The sequence below is a fragment of the Ochotona princeps genome, chromosome 25 (genome assembly GCF_030435755.1).
Source record: "Ochotona princeps isolate mOchPri1 chromosome 25, mOchPri1.hap1, whole genome shotgun sequence".
NCBI lineage: Eukaryota > Metazoa > Chordata > Mammalia > Lagomorpha > Ochotonidae > Ochotona > Ochotona princeps.
Window position 1 is genome coordinate 12562838 of NC_080856.1, and position 25231 is coordinate 12588068.

General features: G+C 35.9%; 1 protein-coding gene across 1 annotated transcript in view; it reads left to right on the forward strand.

The window, feature by feature from the left end:
- The first annotated feature begins 235 nt into the window (after positions 1 to 235).
- The window catches only part of PPP1R3A (protein phosphatase 1 regulatory subunit 3A), a 29759-nt gene continuing 4763 nt past the window's right edge, over positions 236 to 25231 (forward strand). The window contains exons 1-3 of the mRNA XM_004592459.4: positions 236 to 1107; positions 23365 to 23423; positions 23521 to 23645. Of these exons, the coding sequence (XP_004592516.2) occupies positions 320 to 1107; positions 23365 to 23423; positions 23521 to 23645 (972 nt within the window). The 5' untranslated portion in view covers positions 236 to 319. The remainder of the gene's footprint in view (positions 1108 to 23364; positions 23424 to 23520; positions 23646 to 25231) is intronic.

Sequence of the window (25231 nt, forward strand, 5' to 3'; positions counted from 1 at the left end):
TTCAGTCTAAAGTTCAGAATTTGTAGCAGAAAAAAAAGTGGTTGGAAAATACCTTTTTGGAACCCAGCTCATAAACAAACACGACTTTAAAAGCTGAGAGTTAAATCTGAAGCATACTGGCGAGAGGGGCATGGACGCTATCATATTAAAGGCCTTTGGAGGCAAGCTAGCATAGTTTACACGCCAGCGGACCTATTTATAGAGCTGACTCTTTTTTGCAATGTCAACTGTAACATTAGACTCAGCTTAAGCCTCAGTATCTCAAATATCAGCCTCTACTAGTTGTACAGTTCTCCCTTATGTGATATCAGAGAGCCCAATGGAGCCTTCTGAAGTACCTGCTCAGATTAGCAAAGATAATTTTTTAGAAGTTCCCGGTTTGTCCGAATCTTTTTGTGAAGATGAAGAAGTTAAAGATACTTTCAAACCTGGCTTCTCCCCACAACCCAGCCGACGAGGTTCTGAGTCTTCTGAGGAAGTCTACCTGGACACCCCAACTTCAGGGAGCAGAAGAGTTTCATTTGCTGACAGTTTTGGATTCAACCTTGTGTCTGTTAAAGAATTTGATAGCTGGGACTTACCGAGCGTCTCCACCAACTTTGAGCTAAGAAAGGATGTTTTTCAGACAGAAGAATACGTTTTATCTCCACTTTTTGACTTGCCTTGTTCCAAAGAAGCCCTTATGCAACAACTTCAAGAGCAGAAAGCGATACTGGAGTCAACTGAGTTTGTACCAGGTTGTACCAGCATGAAGGGTATTATTCGCGTTTTGAATGTTTCTTTTGAGAAGCTAGTCTATGTGAGAATGTCGTTAGATGATTGGCAAACACATTATGACATTTTGGCAGAATACGTTCCTAACTCGTGTGATGGTGAAACTGATCAGTTCTCTTTCAAGATTTCTCTGGTCCCTCCTTATCAAAAAGATGGAAGTAAAGTTGAGTTTTGTATACGCTATGAAACTTCTGCTGGTACATTTTGGTCAAATAATAATGGCACAAATTATGTATTGGTTTGTCAAAAGAAGGAACCTGAGCCGGAACCAGCAAAACCACTTGAAGAAGTTCCGAATAAACAAATAAAAGGTTGCTTAAAGATAAAACCAAGGTGAGTCTCTTATATTCTTTACTATTTGTAATCTGAAAAGTTTTTCATTGGGCATTCTTTACTTCACATCCTGTAAAAAATAGTCATTCTATTTAAAATTGTACTGCTTATCGTGTCAAAAACTATGTCAAAAACAATGGTGTCAGGCTTTAACAAGGTCAATGTAATGCAAATTGTGGAACTGTATTATCTCTTCTGCAAAAGTGAGAAAAATTATGAGTATAATGCATTGGATGGTGGGGAAGTACAATCGATACATTTTTGGCCTCATGAATTATAAATTGCTTAGTTTCAAGCATAATTCCTCACAGATAGAATCTGTTTTGACATTTAAGCTCTATTTCTAAAATCTCTAACTGTTTATACTTCAAAATATTATTGACAATTTTATAAAATCTTATTGTTATGTATACCTAGTTCTTAGAAATTGGTTGGATTTCCCATAAAACCTGCAGGAAACTTCCTAGTAACTGACGCTGATCTACCAGAAATGTTTGCAGTGTTACATCTTAAGTTGAATCAAAGGTCATATGACCTTAAAGGAATAGAAATATGTGTGATATATGAATTACACAAAAATTCAAATGTAGTACGGTAGAACACAATTTAATATAATTTAGTAAAATTAAATGGAGCAGAATAAAAAAAATGACCCAGATAGACATACATATATTCAACTACATAGATTGGAGGTTTGGGATACGACTCCTCATTAGTAACCCTGCTCTCCTGCTAATGTGAAAAATAAAGAAAGTTGGCATTCCCCTCTCTCTATAGTGCAGAGCTGGCTAATTTCCATGACATCAGGTTAGTATATGAAGTGTTCAGGGAGAGTTAGAATTCTTTTGTTCCTCAGAGTGTCCCACAGGGAAAGGCCCAGTGCAGCACCAGCCAGGGGCAAATGCTGGATTGTCCTTTGAGTGGTCCATCCTAATTGTCCCTAAACCCAGGGATTTTAGTAACTACACCAGAAATAGTGTAAAATAATGAAAAAGAACTGTATTAAGAATCAAGACACCCAGATTGTAACTCTGCAAGCAATATTTAACAAATAATGTAAGACACGACAATGGGTCATTTTAACCTCCTTATGCTTTAGTGCATAAGACAACAAATAATTACTACTAAATGTGCTTCATGAATACATTAATGGACTACATATAGCATAGGTAGAAGCAATTCAAGCAAATGTTTGTGTTTCTTTTTCCATTAAAGTCATTTGGAAGATTAGCTTAATTAATTTATGAGTCATGTTAGCTTTCTTGATTTACATCAAAACTATCTCAGATTTTAACTGCAGTTATTAAGAGAAATAGTATAATCACAATTTCCACATATGCTGACATATGAAATTGTTCAGCAACATATTAGTATATAGACAAAATAGCTTCAATTTTATTTGACCAACTAATTTATCCACATAATTGCATAACCTAAAAAGTATTTCAAATGAAATTCTTGTCGGTGAATATCTACAACCATCTTGCCACTTGCTACATGTTACATCAAACAGAATTTAGGAAAAGCCAGATTGTGTTGGTAAAGACTTCATAAAAGCAGCAATGGATTTTTCTGCAAGTTAAAGGCACAGCTTTAAAATTACACACAACGCATGCTTAGCTATGATTTAGATAGGAGGGTTCTTTGATAGACCAAACTTAACTTGATAGTAAGAACGAGAGTGGGGCCCTGATGGGCCTAATCTCTCTCCATCCCAATGTTATTGCAACTTCTACTGGTTGAAGAGTATGGCTATTATATATATACCCCCACACACATTTGTATTCAGAGCTGTAATCATTGGATTCACAGCGGACACCATTCAAGTTTTAATATTGCTTTGGGGAAAAACCTGAGAAGAACTAAACCACAAAATGGTCTAAAGGCCTGTAAAGTTTCCTAATGAGTTACAAAAATGGAAAAAATTTCTCTCCTTCAAAACCACAAATACATTTTCTGCACTTGTATAACTTAAAAATGACCAACATAATTCAAACCACATTTTGAAAAAAGCCTGAGCCTCTGGAGGAGGCTTTCTGTGCTGCATTTCAGTCCAACATGAATTTTTACATCTGATTTATATACCACTCAAAATGGAGTGTATAAAGGAAATCCTGACAGATCCTTAGAACAGCCAGTGCCATAATAGAATATTTATACAGCTATTCCATGATATAATTTATATGCAATGGGGTTTCAAATATTCCTAAAACTCACACAAGAGAGCATTATCAAATTTCTAAATGAATATTGCAGTTGGATTTCACTGTGAAGAATTTGGTTAAAGAAAAATAGCATACCTTATTAATGTTACTCTTATGAAACGAGTACTTGGGCAAAATAAAATGAATACCTATTTGATAAAAATAATTATACCTTCCAATGCATCCTCCTCTCTCCAAGTACTAAAGTATCCAAAAGGATCTTCACCCTGCCTGTATAGACTCATTTAGAGGTGATTTCTTTTAGAAGATAAAAACAGAAGAGCAATATATGTGAATTTTTTGCCTCTTTGCATCTAGATTAGGAATAGTGTGCGGTGTAAGATAAAATTCGATTAGGCTATTTTAGTGTTGAGAGGGACATTTAACTTCAGTTTCTTTAAATATCAAATTTAATTTGCTACCAGAATCCCTACAATGTTATCTTTTGAAAGTGTCAATAATCTCTTGTAATAAATACAGGATGGATTGTGGAACACATTTAATCAGGGAGGACTTCTGCGTGCAGCCCGTTGTTTTCCTGATGGAGATTTGCTTGAATCAGTGCTTGCACATCTCTTAATGCCACACTGGTTTTGATTGTCAATTAGACTATGTACTTTTGCCTAAAAGAAATATCTACAAGAAGAGGTAACTAGAGTTTATAACTTATAAACATGTGACTAAGAGTGACCCAAATGTATTTAATTGCACTAGAAGTCATGCATCAGGAACACTTGCTAAGTCTCACGTATCTGGACCAGGGGCACTAGGGTGTGTGTGTTAGTAAGCAAACTAAGCAGAATTCTGATCTATATCCTGTGGATTTTATTTCAAAATCAGTGACAAAATGATACAGAAACTGTATTAAGTAAATATAAAAACACACATAGCTAGAAAGAGTCTGCACAGTAAGTTCCAAGTTAAAATTAGGGGCTTTAGACTTGAAATCATCTGAATTTGAGTCCAGTGTCCACTATATATTGACTGTGTGAACTTTCACAAGTCAAACTGTTTCCTTGTCTGTTAGTTGGGGAAAATCAAAGCACTATTTCTTGGAATTGTTTGAGATTTCCATGTAGGCAGTAGCTGTAAATGTTGGTTATACTTACCTGAGACATCATATGTTAACTATTGTAAAACGTTAACAGCTGTAAAAAAAAAAACCAAAAACACAATACTACCTCTAGCTTAAGGTGTGCTTGAATGTTTGTAATGAGGTTAGAACCCTTTCAATATCTCTGTCTTCTTTTCTTTCAGGGCTACTAAATGTTACTAGTTTTTGAAGAACTATCCCTTTATCTCTTTCAGAATTATAATCAGCCAGAAAAACTAATTCAACTCTAAATTTTCTTGAGATATGTGTCACCTGGTATCTGAGATATCTTAAAAAGCTTGAATAGGACTTATTGACTGTCAAATTTTCCATACTTTACAGATGAAATAGTGGAGGAGCAGACTGGAAGAGACAAAAAGAGGGCATTTGTTTTGGTATAGTGCAGGCATAATATTAATTTCAGTAAAACATATTCAATGATGATATGACAATGGATATGTTACTTTGCAGAGTATCAATTATTCATTCACCTGTAATATAGATGCCATGATGCCTGGTCTTGTGATGATTAAACTAAGTTAATATGAGATTATATCTTTAAATTTAGGAGAGAGTCGAGTAAATATACAGTAATCATCAAAGGCTAACTATCATAATTGGCATTTTTCTGATCACATCTTGTTTAAGTCTTTTCTTGATTGTGTAGACTTGTATTATTTCCTCAGACATCATAGAACTCCTGGATCAGCTTCCAAGTTCATTATACGAACATTTATCAAGGGCCTATGGGTCAGTGCTATGCTGGTAGGCAGCAGTAGAGAATCATGAAGATGGGGCCATGTGAAAATAAGAGAGGAGGCCCAGGAAGAAAAGACCTCTCAGAGTAGAGACCATGTTGGAGAAGCAAGGCACCAAGTTGAGATGCTGAGTATATAATGGAAGCATTGGCAAAACAGTGAAATTACTATTTACGTTTTAGCTTTTCCAGAGCACATAATCTGTAACCAATCTTGTCAGACAAGTGGCCTTTTTGGTATTTTGGGTTCCCCCTTCCCTTGGTATCACCTGCTAACTGTATGCTTCTAACTGGTAAGTACGCAGTTTGACTTCATTTGTTTTGCATTTAATTTTGTGAAACTAGTTTATTATTTTAAGAAAAGGCAGTCATAATATAGGTGTTGGATGATATTTATAACTTGGCCAGTTGAAGGCAATTAAAGCCCTAAATGACTTCACTGCTAAAGGGGAAAGCCTGCGAGTCCTCTCTTTTTACACCTGAGGAGTAGAAGCACACTCAGGGATGGGAGAGAAGAGGAATCCTTTTTAAAGAATGATTTGCAAAACAGATAATTTGCCTTTCAGTGTGGTAAAATCATTAGGAATTGGAACATGGGGCATAAGATAGGGCCATGTTGCATGTGCTAGTCAAGGCCATTGGATTGTGAGACTTTTTTTGTTTAAATGTACAGTGTAACCCTGAGTCCTGGAAATAGTCCAAAGAGGTGTAAATAGCTCCACGAGGCCTTTGGGACCTAATACATTCCATAACTAATTCATTGGGAGGGCACCCTAATTGTGGAAGCTGAGTCTATTTAGGGGCGGAGACCTCTGGCAAGACTGAACAGAAGCATAAAACAGAGGTAGCTGCACTGGGCCCATCGGAGCATGTTGGAAGCTGCCAGCTGGTTGATGGTGTGGAGCCAACTAGCTTCAAATGCCCTTGGAGATCTACCAGAGCATTGTGGCTTCCTAATTTTGTGGAATCCCACACCTCTACAAGCCTGGATTCTTTTTTTTTTCTACAAGGGGATTTCAGATCTTTTCTGAGAGGGGAGGAACAAGAGCTTCTGAGGATTCAGGATTTCTCTCAAGTTCCCAGGAATCGCTGTCGATACCTTCACTCATATAAATGCTTCAGGAGCCCAATCGCCCCGCTTACGTCCATCTGCAGCCAGTGAAGTGGAACAGCGTCCATGAACTTCTGCCCCAACATGCTCCAGGCAAAAATCATGGTACCATTTTGATATGGTTGATTTGGGTTTTCACCTTCCTCCAATTCCTCTGGCTTTGACTCTTTGTGCGTATTTCAAGTTTGCAGTGCAACGTACAACAATGATGTAGGGAAGCAACCTTTGGAGCAGACACTTGAGGTGGGTCTGAATGCCCCAAGTCCTCTCATTTTGTAGTCTGGCTTGAAATCTCTGTATATGAGTCTATGTGTACATATGCAAACAGAGTAGATGCCATCCTCTACCCTGATGTGTTAGACACCTTTAGGATAGCAGGGTCTATCTACATCTTATGCACTCTGAGGCTGCACACAAGCTTTGGATTTGGACTGGGCAATGGAAATGGAAGAGGCAAGAGGCTTAAAACAAAGCTGCTCTGGGCTTTAATTGTAATGGGAACTAGAAAAGGGAAGAGAACTGTTTACACACTTGGTAAATTAAAAGAACTTCAGAAGATCACTGTTTATTCTTCTAAAACAATGGCTTTAGAATTCTTGAAATCCCCTTAAATATTGAACAATTAAGAACAATAGTGAAAATCTGACACTTTTCTAGCTACCTAATTTTAAAATGAAATCTCATTCAAGAATATAATTGTAAAAAAATAATTTACAAGATGCTAAAACAGGATTTTAAATACATTTGTAAAAATCAAGAAGCCAGCTAAAATGTAATTATGTGTAAGGATATAATTTTATAGAAAAAAGCTAATATCATTTATACAATAAGAAACCATTTGAATATATGTTTAGTAGCTTGACTGTGTGTGCACTATTAAGAGCTATTTGTTCCAATCAATGAACCTAGAGAAATGATACACTCAATTCATTTTGTATCTTATTTAGAACACTAAGTATGCAGAACAGTGTCGAAGCGTCAGCTACACTTCATTCTTGATGCACTGCTTTTTGTATGGAAAAATATGTAAATGCTTATGTGTAAACTTTCCCATTAAGCTCTATGTCTTTTGTGAGTACGTGTGTATGTTTATCTGATACATATAATCAAGACTGCTGCAGATAGTGGACATTTTGTGTTTTCTGTATTAACAATGTTTCATGAAATGACAGCTGGTGAGATAAGTTTCTAGACAATAGCAGTTCTACTAGATTCATAGCATTTGTTTACAAATCTCATAAAATTTATGTAGTTCAACAAAACTGTTTTGTTACTGCTATTGTGAAACTCGCCTGTAACCTTATTTATTTATTTATTTATTTACTTTGATTTTACCTAAATTATCAGGTTTTCTGGTAATATTTTCCTGTGCACTTGCTACACACAGTGTATGAAACATGACAACTTTCTTGAGTGAAAGTTTCTGTGTGGAACTATTACATCTAATATAATTTATATCCAGGGAAAGAAACTAATGTTTAGCAAGAGACTTATTATTGACCAGATAGCTTTTATATTTGAAAGGTAGGACACTGACATATTGTCTACTATCTCAGTAGTTAGTTGGAGTTTAGGAATTGAGTTGGAGTTTACCTTGTAGGCAAATCTCATCCAAGGACTGGTGTTCCTTTTTTTTTTTTTTCAGGCCATCACATTATATCCTATCATTTTATTTTTTTAAATATATGGCTTTATTCCTTTGTAAAAACTGCAAAATTATCTTGCTACAAAGCACTTCAGTCAACAAACTAGTCTATTTTCAAGGAAAGCTATTTACTATGCTGCCACCATTTTAAAGATAATCATAAGATTAGACCTTATTGGTCATAACTTGTAAGGGGCTGGATGCATATTTGGACTGACTTGGTTAAATTCCAAAAATAAGTTCCTATAATCCTACAAGGTAATTATTATAGTTGAATAACTTGAAACCCTGCCTCTTCAGTTACCCTTGACAAAACTTGGACTGAAGCCCATTTTGATTTCAAAATCTCCTTTCCCTTTGCTAATATTGCCTCACCAACCACATGTAACCAGGTAAGAATATTAAATTTCAATATTGTGCACCATCAACAGGCTGAAATGTAAATACTTGAAGAGTCTCGGAAATGACAAGTATTCATTCATTCATTCATCTTTAAATGTATCTTGGCTAGTTTAAAAGCTATGAAGTAAATTTACAATTTCATTGGTTTAAAAGATTTTTTTTTTTAAAGATTTTATTATTATTGGAAAGCCGGATATACAGAGAGGAGGAGAGACAGAGAGGAAGATCTTCCATCTGATGTTTCACTCCCCAGGTGAGCCGCAATGGGCCGGTGCGCGCCGATCCAAAGCCGGGACCAGGAACCTCTTCCGGGTCTCCCACAAGGGCGCAGGGTCCCAAAGCTTTGGGCCGTCCTCGACTGCTTTCCCAGGCCACAAGCAGGGAGCTGGATGGGAAGTGGAGCTGCCGGGACTAGAACCGGCGCCCACATGGGATCCCGGGGCTTTCAAGGCGAGGACTTTAGCCGCTAGGCCACGTTGCCGGGCCCAAGATTTTTATTTTTCATGGAATAGTTCTGTAGGCTCAGAGATTTCCTCCTTCGCCTTCCCCATTTGTCCTCTCCCTGAAAGTTGCAAATACAATAATTAAATGGCACCAGACCTGGGAATTCCATACAGGTTTCTCACATTGGTGGGCAGGGACATCACCTATTTTACCCCCAATATTTTCATTATTATGAAGTTGAAGATAGGAGTTGAGCATCAAGCCCAGTTACCCTAATGTGGCATGTTGTCGTCCTAACCCTGTGTTTTAACCATGAACCCTAGTCCTCACTTCTCTTCGCCATTTCTATCAGGGTCTGCTTTTCAGTCCTGAAAATTATTTTCTCTTTTTTCTATCACTCTTATCTTCCACTGAGGACAGCTAAGTGTGACTCTCAGGGAGGCTCTTGTGGTATCTCCAATGTGATTAGTCACTTCCCTCTTTTACATTTGACATTGAATGCCTATTCTATTCATGTCATACATAGTCAGAAATTGCCATTTTTTGCCCTTAAACAGTTTTTTTTGGTATGTATCCCATTCTTCTACTGGACTGATATTCTTTGAGAAATGGTGTTAAATATTCTCTAGGCCAGTACAGGATTTTACCCCAAAATTTTTTTTTGAAAAATTTTTGTTAAATGCAGCTGGTTTTTCTGCTGATAACTTTGACTTGGTAAAATCTACAGATATTTTCTAAATAGTTGGATAATGAATTATGTGTATTTTCATTTTAATCATGAATGCTTTTATTATTTCATGAAATTTAACAGTCAGATACTTCCTGGACATTTTCAATTGCAGAACCTAGTGTCAAATTATCATATTACCTTATGTCTCAATGCTATATTTAGCATATTTCTAATACAGTTTTCTTTCTTTTTTTCCATATTTTGCTTAAAATCACAGTAAAAACGTCTATCAATCCGGAAGCTTCCATGTCATAACTGATTTTTCCTTTGCCAACACTTATTAATTCTACATTCATATTATATTCATTGGCCACAGAGATAATGATTCTGCATTTGATCAAAATATTTTTAAAGTTAGGAATGTAATATACAAACATAATAATTCAATGTCACTGAAACAATAAAAGGGAATTTTGTCTTGTGATAACCACATGTTCAACACCCAAATTAAACATAGAGTCGTATGCACAAACCATTTTTACTCTAGTGTACAAGTCTATATTTATATTGTGGCTTTGAGATACTAAGATGTTAATGACATTAAATTGAGAAGCAAATTAATATAGTATATCATGATGTAATTATTCAACATGTTTTGTGATTAAAAAAGCTGATCTATTGAGTAATCCTAATCTTAGTTTTCGATGATGTCAGCTAATTCTGATGCCTCCACCAAAACAAGTTTTCCAGGATTACCCTCTGCCTTCCTTCATACCATGATCCAAATCACTACAATTAGAGCTGGGAAGCTCTAACAGTCTGGACAGGAAGAGTTAAAGGGCAGATAGAGTAAACAGATGATTGTAATGGATTCATTCACTTTCCTTCTTGCCAGAGCCTAAATTAGGGTCCAGGCTCATGTTAGGGGTGATGCGGATGGTCATATGGTCTTCACTGATTCTATCTTTTCGGGGACTCTGGACCTGGCTGGTGCCCTTTTCACTTTTGTTGATGTGAATAACTTTTTTGGCTGGGTCTTCATCCTGTCAAGGATTCCTGTCACTATCACATTCTTCATATGCACTTAAACACAACCCCTACAAATTGGGGGTCACTGTCACTTCTCTCTTGAGATTGCAAAATATCTTGGTCTTACATTATACAAAAACAAAAAAACTAAAATCAAGCAAAGGAGACTAGTGTAACACACTTAAAATTTTAAACTTAGTTAAAGACTAAAGAAAGATACTGTAATGTATCTGGTAGACTATTAAATACTATTCAAAACAATTTTGATTTAGATTTCTGAAAATGTTACAGGAAGAATATAAGTAATTTACACATTCATGTATAAAGACATTTTAAAACTGTGTGAAATAGGGGTTCTATTTCATTTATTTTTCTGGACAGAAGCATTTGGTTTGGAAAATTTTAAGTAATACCTTTGTAGATTCTATCCAATCTATGATTTTGCTGAATCAAAACTATATTTAAATGTTTTGTGAATATATTAACATTTTTATGTCATTATCAATAGATATAACAATTTGAAAACTGTAAAAATAATGTTTTCCTTTACATGGCATTAAAATTAGAAAAAACAAAAAAACATGTATCTTAAGAAATTATAATAAAGTATATGTCTTCATAATAAAAACAATAAAAATCCATCTACAATGGTATATAATTGATGCTTATATCACCTGCCTTAACTAACTGTTCATTTTTGTTAAGTGTTGTACTATTGGCATCCAGTGTGACAATGATATCCCATATGGCTGCTGATGCGAGCCCTAATTTCTATTTCTTAAGCACCTGGGCCATCTTCTACTTCCCTTACAGGTGAATTAGCAGGAATCAAAATCAGAAGTGGATTAGCAGAAACTTGAACCCACATTCAGGTATGGGGTGTCATTGTCACAAATGCAGTATAACTCACAGCACGGTGATGGTCTCATGTAGTCTGTCTAGACACAAAAGTGCATGGATTTCTCGCTAAAAATATTGTGAGATTAAATGCTATGTTTTCTGAAGAATTGGTGAATCCAGTTGCTATTTTTGTTACGTGTAGATAAGACTTGTTTCAGTTAATTAATTTTGTTATTCCATGATACAGTTCCATAGGCTCCAGGATTTCCTTTCCCCCGTTCCCAAATCCTTACCACTTATTTCACATATGTCATTATACAATAGTATTGTCCTTCATAAGCAGTCATAAGCCCATCATTGTGCTATTTAAGTGTATTGTGGCATTGTAGGAATGGACAGTGGCAGAGAGTACAGCATCTTATTATCAAAATATGTTTAACATTTTCTTTGGAAGTCCATTTTTGATTTGGAAGTAGAGATGCGTACTGCATTGTATTTTTGCATCTGTGTGGCATAGTCTCTACTACCAAGTTATTATACATCCCCTTAAATGAAAAGCCATAAACAAAATCAACAACAGAGAGAAAAATAGAAAATTTACAGCAACATGAAGCTAAATAACATGCTACTGAATGACCAATGTGTTGCTCAAGAAATGAGTATGAAAATCAAAGACCTTCCTGAAACAGGATGTTATTGTATGATCAATGAGTTAGTGAGGAAATTAATGAGAAAAATAAAAACTGTTTTTGAATGAATGAAAATAAAAACAGAAGTATCAAACTATATCAGATGTAGCAAAAACAGTCTGAAAAGGCTATTGATTTCATATTTTGCGTGAAGATTGCCTTAGATCAGAGAGAACATACAACATTTGTGCCTTTGGAATTGAAGAAGACGTTAGAGAGAAACCTGCCATGTTCCTGGATTGGTAGGATCAACATCATCAAAATGTCCATTTTACCAAAAGTATTATATAGATTCAACTCAATCCAGATCAAAATCCCAACAACATTCTTCTCAGAAATAGAAAAGATGATACAAAAGTTCATCTGGAAACACAGGAGACCACAAATAACTAAAGCTATCCTGAAGAATGAAAGTCAAGCAGGAGGACTCACAATTCCAGACCTTAAGACATACTACAGAGCAGTGGTCATCAAAACAGTGTGGTACTGGTACAGAACATAGAAGAAGATCAATGAAACAGAATAAAATTCCCATAAGGAACCCCACACATGTACAGCCAATTATTCAACACAAGAATTGAAAATAATCCATGGACAAAATCTGGCCTCTTCAACATTAATGCTGTTGGGACAATGAAATAGCAGGCAGCAAACGTAAAAAGCAAGACCCACCTGTCACCTTAACACAAGTCAGCTCTAAATGGATCAAGGACCTAAATCTGCACCCAGACACCATGAAACTATTAAAAGAAAACATAGAAAGCACTCTGCAAGATATAGGAATTAGGGAAGACTTCTTCAAAAGTCACTGAAAGCACAGTCAAAGCCCAAATAAGCAACTGGGATTACATTGAACTAAAAAGCTTCTGTACAGCAAAGGAGATGATCAACAAAGTGAAGAAGCAATCAACAGAATGGGAGAAAATCTTTGCACACTACACAACTGATAGGAGACTAATATCTAAGATTTACAAAAAGCTTCAGAAACTCAGTGACAGCAAAACAAATAACCCTGTGAAGACATGGGTAAAAGAATGAACAGACATTTTTCAAAAAACAAATGGCAAATAGACATATGAAAAAACATGCTCACTGTGTTTTTAAGGTTTTTAAAAATTATCTGGGATATAGACTTCTAGTATTGTACATTTTGGATAAGTTTATGTAAAGTGGTGCTTAAGAGAAGAAAGTATTTTCTGTAGAATCAGGACTGCCCGCATACAAATCAAGCAAACCACTGGAAAGAGATGGTTATGAAAAACAGCGAATGTAATCTTGTACGTGCTCAGTGTGTAGCAGGTACTGAGTGGTTTACACCGCTGGCTTATTCTGTGCATTCATAAGTCTGACTACTTGTTCTTACTTGGTTTAATTGCACTCTTTCCTTCTGTCGCCTCTGTCTGAACCCTCCTCTTCTCTCTCATCCTTTTCATTTCCAGTTACTTTTTCATCATGCACTTTCCAACCAACTTATTTAACTGCTAGTGAGACTATTCGTGTTTTACAGTTTCATTTAAAAAAGAAAAAACTGCTTCTTTCAATTTATTTTATTGTTAGCCCCCAACTGATTTGGAGAAATCTCTCTCTGGTCAGATTTCATACTGAATTTTGAGTTATTTCCTCCAAGTGATGTTAGTGGTGAATGTGCATAAACCTGCATGGAAGCAAAGAAACATGGACACAACACGGGCAAGAGGCCTTCGAGCGTGAAGTGGTTGATTCCACAGGAGCGTAGACTCTTTTGTGAAGCAATCTGAGACAGAGGAAGGAAGAAAGCAAACCATTCACAATAGGTGTGGGTGATGGGGTTGACAAAGAAAATGTGTAACCCAAACTACAGACGTTTGAGAAGTAAGCCTCTGTGCGTTGCGTTAATCATTTGCATATTAAGAAGTCTTCCAGTTAATGAATCCCCAGCTAGTCTCTGATACAATAGACTGATACATCCCAGGAGGAGTCATTACGGCCTATCATGTCAATGATTCACATATTAATGACCCTCTTACATTCTCATCAACAGGTAGCCTAATAGGCTTCCATTGAGTTCTTCTTCAATTGCTTTTTAAATGTATCCTCTTCTCCCTTTTGTAATACTATTGTGAAGAATTGACAAAAAGGTACATTAGAAGATTTTAATGCATGACGTAAGTTCACAACGGCATTACATTTAGAAATAATGCTTTAAGATGTGCTGAGAACTTTTCAAAGGTAGTTAGATCAAATTCCAATTTGAAAATGTGATTCCTGGTTTTTAATGCAAACTAACTAGTCCAATTGATTATATTTCTAATTTCTCTGATGTATTAGCTTATGGTATAATTAATTAAAAGAACTACTTGGAAAATGTGTTTGTGAAACAAATTGTTTTTCCTTAATGGAATGAGTTGGGGCCAGTATTGGGGTGTGGCAGAGTAAGGAGATCCTTCTGATAATTAGTATCCCTTGAGTCTCTGCCTGTTTTACTTCTGATACAGTTCTCCTCTAATGCACCTGCAAATGAAGGGAGATATGCCAATATTTGGGCCCCTGGCCCCTAGCCAACTGAAGCTGCACGATTCTGATTTCAGATTGTCCCAGCTGACAGTGATTTGGGGAGTGAATCACCAACTCTCTCTCTCTGTCTCTCTGTCTCTTTTTGTCTGCTCTTTGCACTGCCTCTGTCACTTTGCCTTTCAAATGAATAAACAAATTTTTTAAAGATTTATTTATTTTTCCTGGAAGTCAGATTTACAGACAAAGGGAGAGACAGAAAGAAAGATTTGCCATCCACTGGTTTACTCCCCAAGTGGCCACAAAGGCCAGAGCTGAGTCCATCTGAAGCCAGGAGCCAGGAGCTTCTTCTGGGTCACCCCATGGGTGCAGGGTGCCAAGGCTTCAGGCCATGATCTGCTGCTTTCCGGACCATAAGCAGGGGGCTAAATAGGAAGTGGAGCAGCCAAGATTAGAACTCATGCCCATATTGGATGTCAGCATTCACCAAAGCAAGGATTTAGTCCCTGTTGCACTGGGCCCTGAATAAAAAAAAAAATTAAGAAATGAAAATCCCCCCTAAATTTCCTATAATAAAGGCTATAACTATGAAAAATCAAAAAGTCGTAACTGGTATCATAAAAAATTTAAAATATAGAAGACATGCTACTCATATTAGATTGAATAACAAACCAGAAATTTGCCTGTCAAGTGTCCATTAAATTTTTTTAAAAAAAATTTATATATTTTTATTGGAAAGGCAGATATAGAGAGAGGAGTAGAGACAGAGAGGAAGATCTTCCATCCACTGGTTCACTCCCCAAGTGGCCACAAAGGCTGGAGCTGAGCCAATCGGAAGCCAGGAGCTTCTTCCAGGTCTCCCACACGGGTGCAGGGTCTCAAGGCTTTGGGCTGTCCTCAACTGCTTCGCCAGGCCACAGGCAGGGAGCTGGATGGGAAGCAGGGCTGCTGTGATACAAACTGGCACCTGTAAGGGATCCCAGCGTGTTCAAGGTGAGGACTTTAACCACTACGCTATCGTGCCGGACCGTAATATTTTTTAAATTAAAAGATTTATTTGTTTTTATTGGAAAGGTAGATTTACAGAAAGGAGAAACATAGAGGCAAACATCTTCCATGTGCTGGTTCACTCCACAAATGGATGCAATGGCCAGAGCTCAGCGAATCTGAAGGCAGCAGCCCACTCTGGGCCTCCCATGTTGGTGCAAGGACCCAAGACAGCTTTCTCAGGCCAACAGCATAGAACTAATTAGGAAGTGCAGCAGGCAGCAGTGGAACTGGTGCTGGGAGACAGAGCATTGATCAGTTGGCCCCAAGTGGTGTGTTCCTAATGAAATGCAAGCTTGACCAGTTCACTAGTTTATTCATGTCATCTGTGGTTTGCATTGGTTACTAGTTTACATTTAAAAGTAACAGATTAGCTCATAAACTAGAAATTATTCAATGTATCTATCAGTTAAACATATTGATAATGTTCTAATAATGGAAAAAGGTTGAATTAGGCATTAATTATGTAACATGGAGACAAATCATTTCACAATATATTATAGAAATAATATTATAACTCAGATTCACACATTGTGCAGGAAAGATTTGTATGGTATTAAATGGGAATATATAATGTTCATTGTAAGATTGTGGTAAAATGTGTATTTGGCTATGTTACAATTTGAAGCTAACAATATTTCTAGTGATCCTTCCAGCACTTATATCTTTTGAAGATATACTGAGAAATATCCAAATTAAGTATTTCTAAATTATATTCATAAAATAAAGTTTTTATATCTACACAAATGTAACTCTGAAACTGGAAGTCATGTGTTTAACATTGAAATGGAAAAGAATGAATTTTTTTGAGCAATGAAAGGTTTGGTCAGTAGTGACTGCCTGGCCCTGTAAAGGAAGGCCATGGGGTCTTAGCAAGGAATCATTTTATCTGTTTTCAGTGCTTGCTGCCAGTGCTGAAGATTAGCAGGTGTGGATTGTACTTCTGCCTCTGAAGGGAAACCAGAGCTTTCCCTTTAAAGATAACGAAAGACACACCCACAAAAAAACAATGCCCCTTAGCCTGTCAGTTATCTGTCCAACCCTCTCGCCACAGAAGGAGAATCCAAATTGTTGCACCCCTCAATTGTTAATATATGGCTTGTTAGAGTTACTTAGAGTTATAAGCCTGTTTGCATTATACTAAAATTCGCAAAGTTCAGTAAAAATCATGCTTGAATACTGTAAGCTGCTAATTATAAAAATGGAAATAGATATGAGATAGCTGAATAGTACCCTATAACCATTTTAAGGTTTATAGCAGCCGGTTGTGTATAAACTGAAATGGAGATGTCAATGAAGTAGGAACAGGATGTGGTTAAGAACTTGCATTTTCTAACATATTGGTCACTCAATACCATGCCAATTCACTTCATGATGTTGTAAATTTCCATATTTCTTCCTGCTGTTGAAGTTGTGTAGTGGCTTTTCATTGGAGGGGATGATATTCTGCCAGCTCTACTTTCAGACCAAGGATGGTCTCCCAATGAAACTGTTGAATTTATCTGGACAATAAGATGCTGGACTCTCTGCATGGCCCATGCCCACAATGAAGGAATCATGACTGGATTTGAACTGTACTACTGTAACAATATGGAGGAATTCAATATGAGGGGAGGGGTTTAGGGAGGGGTTGGGGGAATCCCAGAGCCTGTGAAACTGTGTCATAAAATGAAATAATAATAATAAAAAAACAAGTTTTAATGCTTTTCTCCTCATGATCATTTCTTGCTTTGTATTAATGATGCAAAGCTGCATTTATTTTCTTCCTTTCTGGCATCATCATTAAGGGACTGAATTTTATACATCTTCTCATCTGAAATTCTTTCTAGATGATATCTTCACATTTCCTGCCCCTCCCCCTGAGGCTTCTGTTCACAATTAGACATTTATCTCAATTGCTTCTCTTGGATCAGATATTTCTATTTTGTATTTTGGTTTGTTCCTGACAAAGAGAAGACAGCTGGCATTTCAATGGCAATGGGAAAAAACCACCTGAAACTAGCTAACGTATTAACAAACTTGATCTCTCACTAAGTATGTCTTTGCTTTCTTCAATCAGTATTTTAGTGGCTATGAAAGGCAAAAATGGTAGAATGACTTTTTTTGTGGAAATATCAACTTTATTTTTCTTGCTTGGGGCATGGGTGAAGCAGAGGAGAGAGATCAAATGAGAACACAGGCTTTGAAGCAGTGCTGGTCCACATTTGCTGAAGAGTTTAACACTTCGGTTTTAAATGTTCGTCTTAGTGTGAAAGGCTATCACCACGTCTCCCATTTGAATCTCTTGATGGTTCTCACCATTTTCTGGCAGGATTTAGGAGCCACAAATGTGACGAACACTACTCACTTTCAGAATAATCCTGTTTATTCCAACTTTCTGATTCCTCTTGGAAAGTTACATTTTGCAGTTACGACTTGATCCTGCCATTCACACTAACTGATTGAGTAATTCCATCTTATCAGACTCAGATTTTGTGAAACTGGTCTCTAAAAGATTGTGCTCATACTTTAAGAGGCAAGTGGAGTTTAACACAATGACATCCTAGGACTGTAGGAAGAGATCATATTATTACTTATACTAAAAACCACTAAAAGTTGACAGTTCGGTGTTACAATCATCCGTAACTTAAAAAGCAGAAAGGTAACATACACAGAAACCATAGCCACATTAACCTGGTGCTTGCATCCTGACACTGAGTAAATCATTTGAGTAATAAAAGATATGTAACTTAACATTCCACTGCACACTGCACTTGGAGAGGGTGCCTAGAAGTAAAGGTTTACTTTCCATGAAAGGTTTGCTTTCTGTGAAAATCGACTGAGTTTTAGGCAGGAAGGTATTCTGATACAAGGGCATAGTCAGAAATGTTAAGCATGTTTGCAATCATGCATTGTAAATTTCACTCCTAAAATAACTTGTGGATTAAACATATGGGAGTGCCACAAATACTAAAAACAAAACAAAACAAAAAAACCCATAGTTTATATATAGATGTGATATAGCATGAAAATTCGTTTGTGTGGTAATAAATAATGATCACTATGGTCTTGTTTAGTACATTTCATTAATAATAATAATGATTTATTATGTGTAATAATTGTTCTGTGTGATAAACTATCAATATTTTAGAGGAAAAAGTGAAGCTTAAAAAAACTAAATATCTTGTAAAAGCCCATGATTAGTGATTGGCTTAGTGAGCATGAAATAACCAAAAAGATTCCTTCCAATCCTTTTTAAGTGTTATTCATTATGAATCGACCCCCTATGGTTACAACACTGTCTTTGGTGACCAAGACAATTGAACTCAGTTGTAACTTTGTCACTAGTTATCCTATGTGATTTATAACTAGGTGTCCATCCTTTTGTCACTGACCAATTTTGAAATTCCCTAAAGATCCCTGATTCTTGTGTGAATCACAGAATTTGGCCTAAAAAGTGAATTTTCTGTCAGTTGCATGGAGCATAGATGTGAAGAACTGTAGGACTCAAAATTTTGAATGATTAACTGGTGACCTAGAAACACAAATTGCTGTTTGCTTAAGAACTGATTAGATAGGTTAAAAATATCTTTAAAAAAAATGCCTGCTCATTCCTTCACCCATTTCTTAACATGTGTTTTGCTGTCATTGAGTTTCTGAAGCTCTGTAAATTCTGGATATTATTTCCCTATCAGTTGTGTAGTGTGCTAAGATTTTCTCCCATTCTGTTGACTGCTTCACATTGTTGATCGTTTCCTTTGCTGTACAGAATGCCACTTCTTGTTTAGGTTTTAACATAGAGGTCATATTTTTCTAAAATTGTGTTCATCTCATTCGGCATTTTGCTAAGCACAACCCACTGTTGGGTATTTTGCTTTAATTAATTGCTCACCTTCCTCATTAGTGTGAGTCTGTCCTAAGCAATAACTGCTCAGGACAATTCCTGCAACATCTGGAAATTTGTGGCTATTCAAGCACTTGGTTATGATTGAGTGAATGAATATGTATTGCTATACATTTATAATTATTACTGTATTTTGTCAGTATCACTTTTTTTTAGACATCATTCACTTCATGCTATGTTCTGCACATATTTATTTAGTAGCTCCCATAAGGTATTACATGAAATTTCAGTATTTTATCATATTTCGGAAACTTACACACAGGGTGTCGGCACCACAAGTGGTAGTTTCAGTGCTACACCATTATGTCAACCCCGTGCTCTCTCTCATTTTAAGATTTATTTATTTTTATTGGGAAGGTAGATTGTATTTCCAAAGAGAAGGAGAGACAAAAAGAAAGATCTTCCATCTGCTCATTCACTCCCTAAATGGCCACAATGACCGAAGCTGAGCCAATCTGAAGCCAAGATCCAGGAGCTTCTTCCAGGTCTCCCAGATGGGCACAGGGTCCCAAGGACTTGGGCCATCCTTCACTGCTTTTCCATGCCATAAGCACGGAGTTGGAAAGCAACCAGTGCTAATATGACATCCCAGTGTTTGCAAGGTGAAGATTTAGCCATTGAGCCATTGCACCAGGCCCCACGTTCTTCTTACATAGTTTTTATTGTAGTCTCTACATGCCTTGCAATATCTTTCCACTTAGGTTATTTTACTAGTTTTTAGTTTAACAAAATTAACTTCCCCTGTTAATTTAATATAATATTGTTAAAAATGTGTCTGTGTTGGCATAGTTTTGTGGTTTAGTAACCTTGGTGCTATGTAATATTTATTTTTGTGATATTCCATACTGTACCTACTGTTCTCTCGACTGCCATATGTACTCATACAAGGTTTATAGTTCTGATAATAAACATTTCTGGTGTTGTCTCAGTACTACATGCAAGAATTTGGAGGATGCGTGCTCAGGAATGGAGGTAGAAGTCATGATTGTATGCATGTCAAATTAGGAGATCATTTCAGTCAATTTTTTTCTGCAAGGAAGTCTCATCTGTTTATTCTCTCACCAGCAACCAGAAAGCCTTTGGTCCCAAATCAGCTCCAACTCTTGGTGCTTGTAGACTAATTTTTTAAATATAATTTTTATTTATTTGAGAGGAAGAGAAAGGAAATGAGAGAGATCTCTCATCTTCTGTTTTACTCTTCAGAGGCATAAAACATCCAGGAAGTTGTGCACTCAATTCCAGTCTCCCACATAGTTAACTGGATCCCAGTTGTTAAGCGTTCCCACTGAGTTAGCACCAACGTGATCTCAGGAGTTGAGAATCAAATCCAGGCATTCCGCTATCGTTCACATACATGCCTTCACATTTAGAGCAAACAATAACTCCTGGTAGATTTTTTCCATTGTTGCCAATGGATCTGGGAGATTATTTCTTTGTAGTCTTGATTTCCAATTTACTGCTTTCTAATAAAGCAGATTAGACCTTGAAGTGTTGATTTGATATGTGTGTTTTCTCTCATAATGAACTGCTTGTACTTTTTTATTTTTACTGATTTGTAGTGATTCTTCAAATATTCTTGGTATTTGTATTGCTTTTGTGCCATGCAAACACATTTCTGGATTTTAATCTAGGTTTTTACTTTACAGTCTTGCAATGAATACATGTTTTAAAATTGTAATATTTAAAGATTTGACTAGATTTGTTATGGTCCATGCTTTCTTTTTTTATTAAGAAAGTATTCCCTACTTATAAGGATAAGTGATATTACTATCTGTATTTTATAGTGGGAGTTTTGAGACTTGACATTTGATACAACAATCTGAAGTTGTGTTTGCCACCTTCCATCTTTCCCTGCAAAAGGGGAACCATTTTTCCCTGTCTCCATTTACTAAGAATCTCTTATTTCTCTATTGTCAGTTATAATACACTATCCCAGCATTCCTGATTCATGTGATTCTGTTACTAGGTTCTCTGTTCTGTTTGGTTAATCAATGTTCAGGTACCAGCACCAATATAACTGTGCTGTAACAACTAAATCTTAAAGACTCTTGATAGCAGGAAATGGGCTCTTTATTCCTGCTACTCAGAAACACTCCAACTACTGGGAGCCCTGTCACTCCTCTTTAGAATCATAATCTCTAAAGTTTGTTAAAATGCTTTGAAGTTTTGAATTGAATCAAGTGTGCTGACCAATGTAGCATCTTCCTAATGTTTCCATTATCTATGAAGATTGTATAGTTCTTCATCCATATGGTCTTATTATTTCTTGAGACAATTTTTATTCTTTTCTGTACAGAAACCTTGCACATTTCTAGTAGTTTTTCGTTCAGATATTTGATGTACATCTTAAATTTCACTTATGTTCAACTTCTTTCTTTTTAGTTATCCATGAATCTAAAGCTGACCCCCTGAATTTCTGAGTTTATATGTCTTTGTAAGATGTTACTGTATTGATGCATGGTCAGGCACATAATTGCTTGTCCTTCAAGTGAGTTAAACAAACATACTCCTGTCCTTTTGCCTTAATCATTTTGAAATTTGAATTGTTCTAGATCAATCGACTTTAGACATGATCCCCAATTTTGATTGGATTAAAGCAGAAGAGTGAATGGTTGTTTTCTATACAAATTAAATTTTTAGCATTCTTATGGGAGTGGAGAAGAAGCAGAGAAAATTAAATACTGTTGAATTATTTATACATAAAAACATAGATATTACGTATGTGGAAAAGGAGAGATGTGTCAACTTGCAGTTAAATTTCTTAAAAATAAATTTTAAGCAATTGGATGCATTAAAATATTTTTAGTGACATTTTATAATTTATAAACTCAAAAGCTACCAAATGTTCTGAGTGAAGGTAAAATTAAACATCATAAACATATACAGAATTGAATCACCTGCTTACACAATCAGGATGGAAGAAATTGCAATTTTTCCATGATTTATTGAAATAAACTTAGTCTTTTGGGATCAAAATCCCTTGTACCTTGGAGAGTATTTTCCATATTCTATCACAGGGATTTATCGGGCATCTCCATCTTTCCAGATTTCTTTTGTTACAGAAAAATTACTGACAGAAGTCACTAAGAAAAAATTTCAGTGGAGACCGTACAAATAGATAGGAATATTGTTCCAAATATTCCTTGCAAATTGCCTTGTGATGTAACTGTAGACAAAGGCTTTTTCATCAATAGCATTTTCACGCTAAATGTCTTGGTCAAATCTATATTCTCATGACTCCACAAATACACTTGCAAATGGATTACATTTGACAGAAAAAATGTGTCTATCTTTTTCAATCAGTATGCAGAATATGCTAGAAAAAAGGATGTAACTTGAATCATTTCAAAGAAAATGTATGCTTGCATATGAGAGATCTGAAGTCTTGGTTATAAAATTGGCCTGTGGCAATACATATAGAGAGACTTTTAACTGAATACAAATTTAGCTGCCTTTCAGGTTTTAGTCAACTTGTTTTTCCCCCTCCTTTTCTGGAGAGAAGGTTAGTGCCATACCAATTCAATTGGAAGAATTTTGATTAAATGGAGCACACAAAATTAATAGTTGAAATATTAGAAATACAGTCATAAATGGATTAGCAGTTCATGACTTGTATCTTTTAAACTAAGAGAAAATTGTTCTCATTTTCAAAGATAAAAATAGAGAAAATGTGCATTTACATGTATTTTTACAGTTAGTTTCAATGTTGTTTATTATTTCAAAAAAGTGGAATTTTGTGAGTTATTTTTAACATTTATCTGTAATTGATAATTACTACACAGTCTAAAAGATCATTTCTGCCTAAAAAATATACAACATAATAGAATAAATTATGGGGGATGTTGTGTATATTTATTTGTTTTGTAATGGACTCGATTTCCCTCCTTTATAAAAATACTGAATACATATAGTCCCAGAAGAAACAGGTATAAATTTTGTTTTCATTTCAACAGTAAGGAAGAATTATCAGAAGCAACAGAAGAAAATAATTTTGAAAATTCAAAAATCAAAGGTAATATTTCTTATTTAATTTTTAAATAAAACTTACCTCTTGCTAAATCCTACAATGAAAATATTCTTACATAGAAACAATTCTCCTAACCTTACAGATACCTATATCCCAACCATTGTTTGTTCCCACGAGGACAAGGAACTCTTGGAGAGCAGCTATCAGAATGTAAAAGCTGCAAACGTGGAACATGATGAACATAATGAAAAAGAATTAGAGTTGATGGTAAGTGTTCTGCTTGCCATGGTATTAGAGAAGATGAATTCATTTATGCTTCAAAGATGCTGCAATGCCTGTCTTTCAATAGCTTCCACTAAGATAATTTGCAAATGGGAAAGCACAGCATATGCTGTCCTTGCATTTCCAGCTTGATCAACAAGCCACTTTGATTTCAGTATGTTGCTTCTGGTCTCTGGCAGTGGTAAATTAATGACATTCATTTCTTATCTCTTCACCAGCGGCTCTGAGTAATAGTTTGTAGGAATTGCAGGAGAGGTAGCCCTACCCTGATGTGCATTTCTAATCTTTGTGACATGTGTACACTTAGCATAAACTCATCTGTAAAACGAGAAGGCTAGACACGATGATTATTAGGTCCTATCCAACTCTACTAGACTGTAAGACTTGCATTTAGCAGCATTTTTTAAAAAAGCGCAACTTCTACCCACGTAAGAATCTCAAAGTTCTATATCATTGCAAAGCATTAAATTACCAAGTGAGGAGAAAAGAGCCTCTGCTATAGTTTTAAGCAGGAAACAAATTCAGTATGGTACAATTTAGTATTAAATTTGTTATCATAAATTTCACACTTGGTGAACATGCAATCCTTTTTGAATTTTTTGGGGGGTGGTTTAGATAGCACTTTAATGGCAGAAGAGGAAATAGGAGTAAATGAATCGCATAATACAATTTACCCTTTTCTGTATTTATTGGAGTTCATATCATTGGGATACATGGATTCATAATCAGCTAAGATTAAAATGACACTTGCCTCTTCAAGTGTCAACACTGAAACAGAAAAGAAATAGAGCTCATCTCCTTTCCCACACATTCTACCTTTCTATAGTGATGTGGTGGGTGCATCACTAAAGTATGCAATTTACTTTGCTCCAACTTTAAGAAACTACAAAGTTGTCACCCATTGTGAGAATTCTCACCAGCTGAAAGTTAACATCGCCATTTCTTTTTCTTTTTAAAACATAGAATATAATGAAAGGACCCAGTAAAATCACATACTTCACCAATACACCTCATTACAGTGAACGGGCTCAAATATAGAAGTTTGTTTAGAAGTTACTGAGATTGTATGTCCAATAAATGAATAGGGAACAATAATTTAGATGCTAATTTGCTCCACACTGACATTAATGCATAAAACAATGAAGTTCTGTAATAGATGGAAATACAACCAAATCTGTGGAACCCACAGGCGTTGGCTTACAAGACAGCTGTGCAGTTGACAAGTAACATGAGCCTTATGTGAGAAGAAGGGGAAAACGTAAGATTTGCATATAATTATTGAGATCATGCAAATGTCAGTTATGAGAAGAAAAAAAAACACAGGCATCTCACTGTTAAATCCTGACAGTTGGCATCACTGAAGAGCTCAAATACATTTGAGTACCAGTTGGCAGAGGGTCATTAAAACAGAATTTGCAGAGACATTAACTCCCTCACTTTTCTTTGAGTGACGTTTTGCTATTAATAGTTTGCAGAGGCTTTGCAGAAAACATATTAATAAGAGAAACTGTAATGGGGGCACCTACAGCAAGTGTAAATGCAGCAAGGGGCACCCAGGAAGCTGCTCTCTA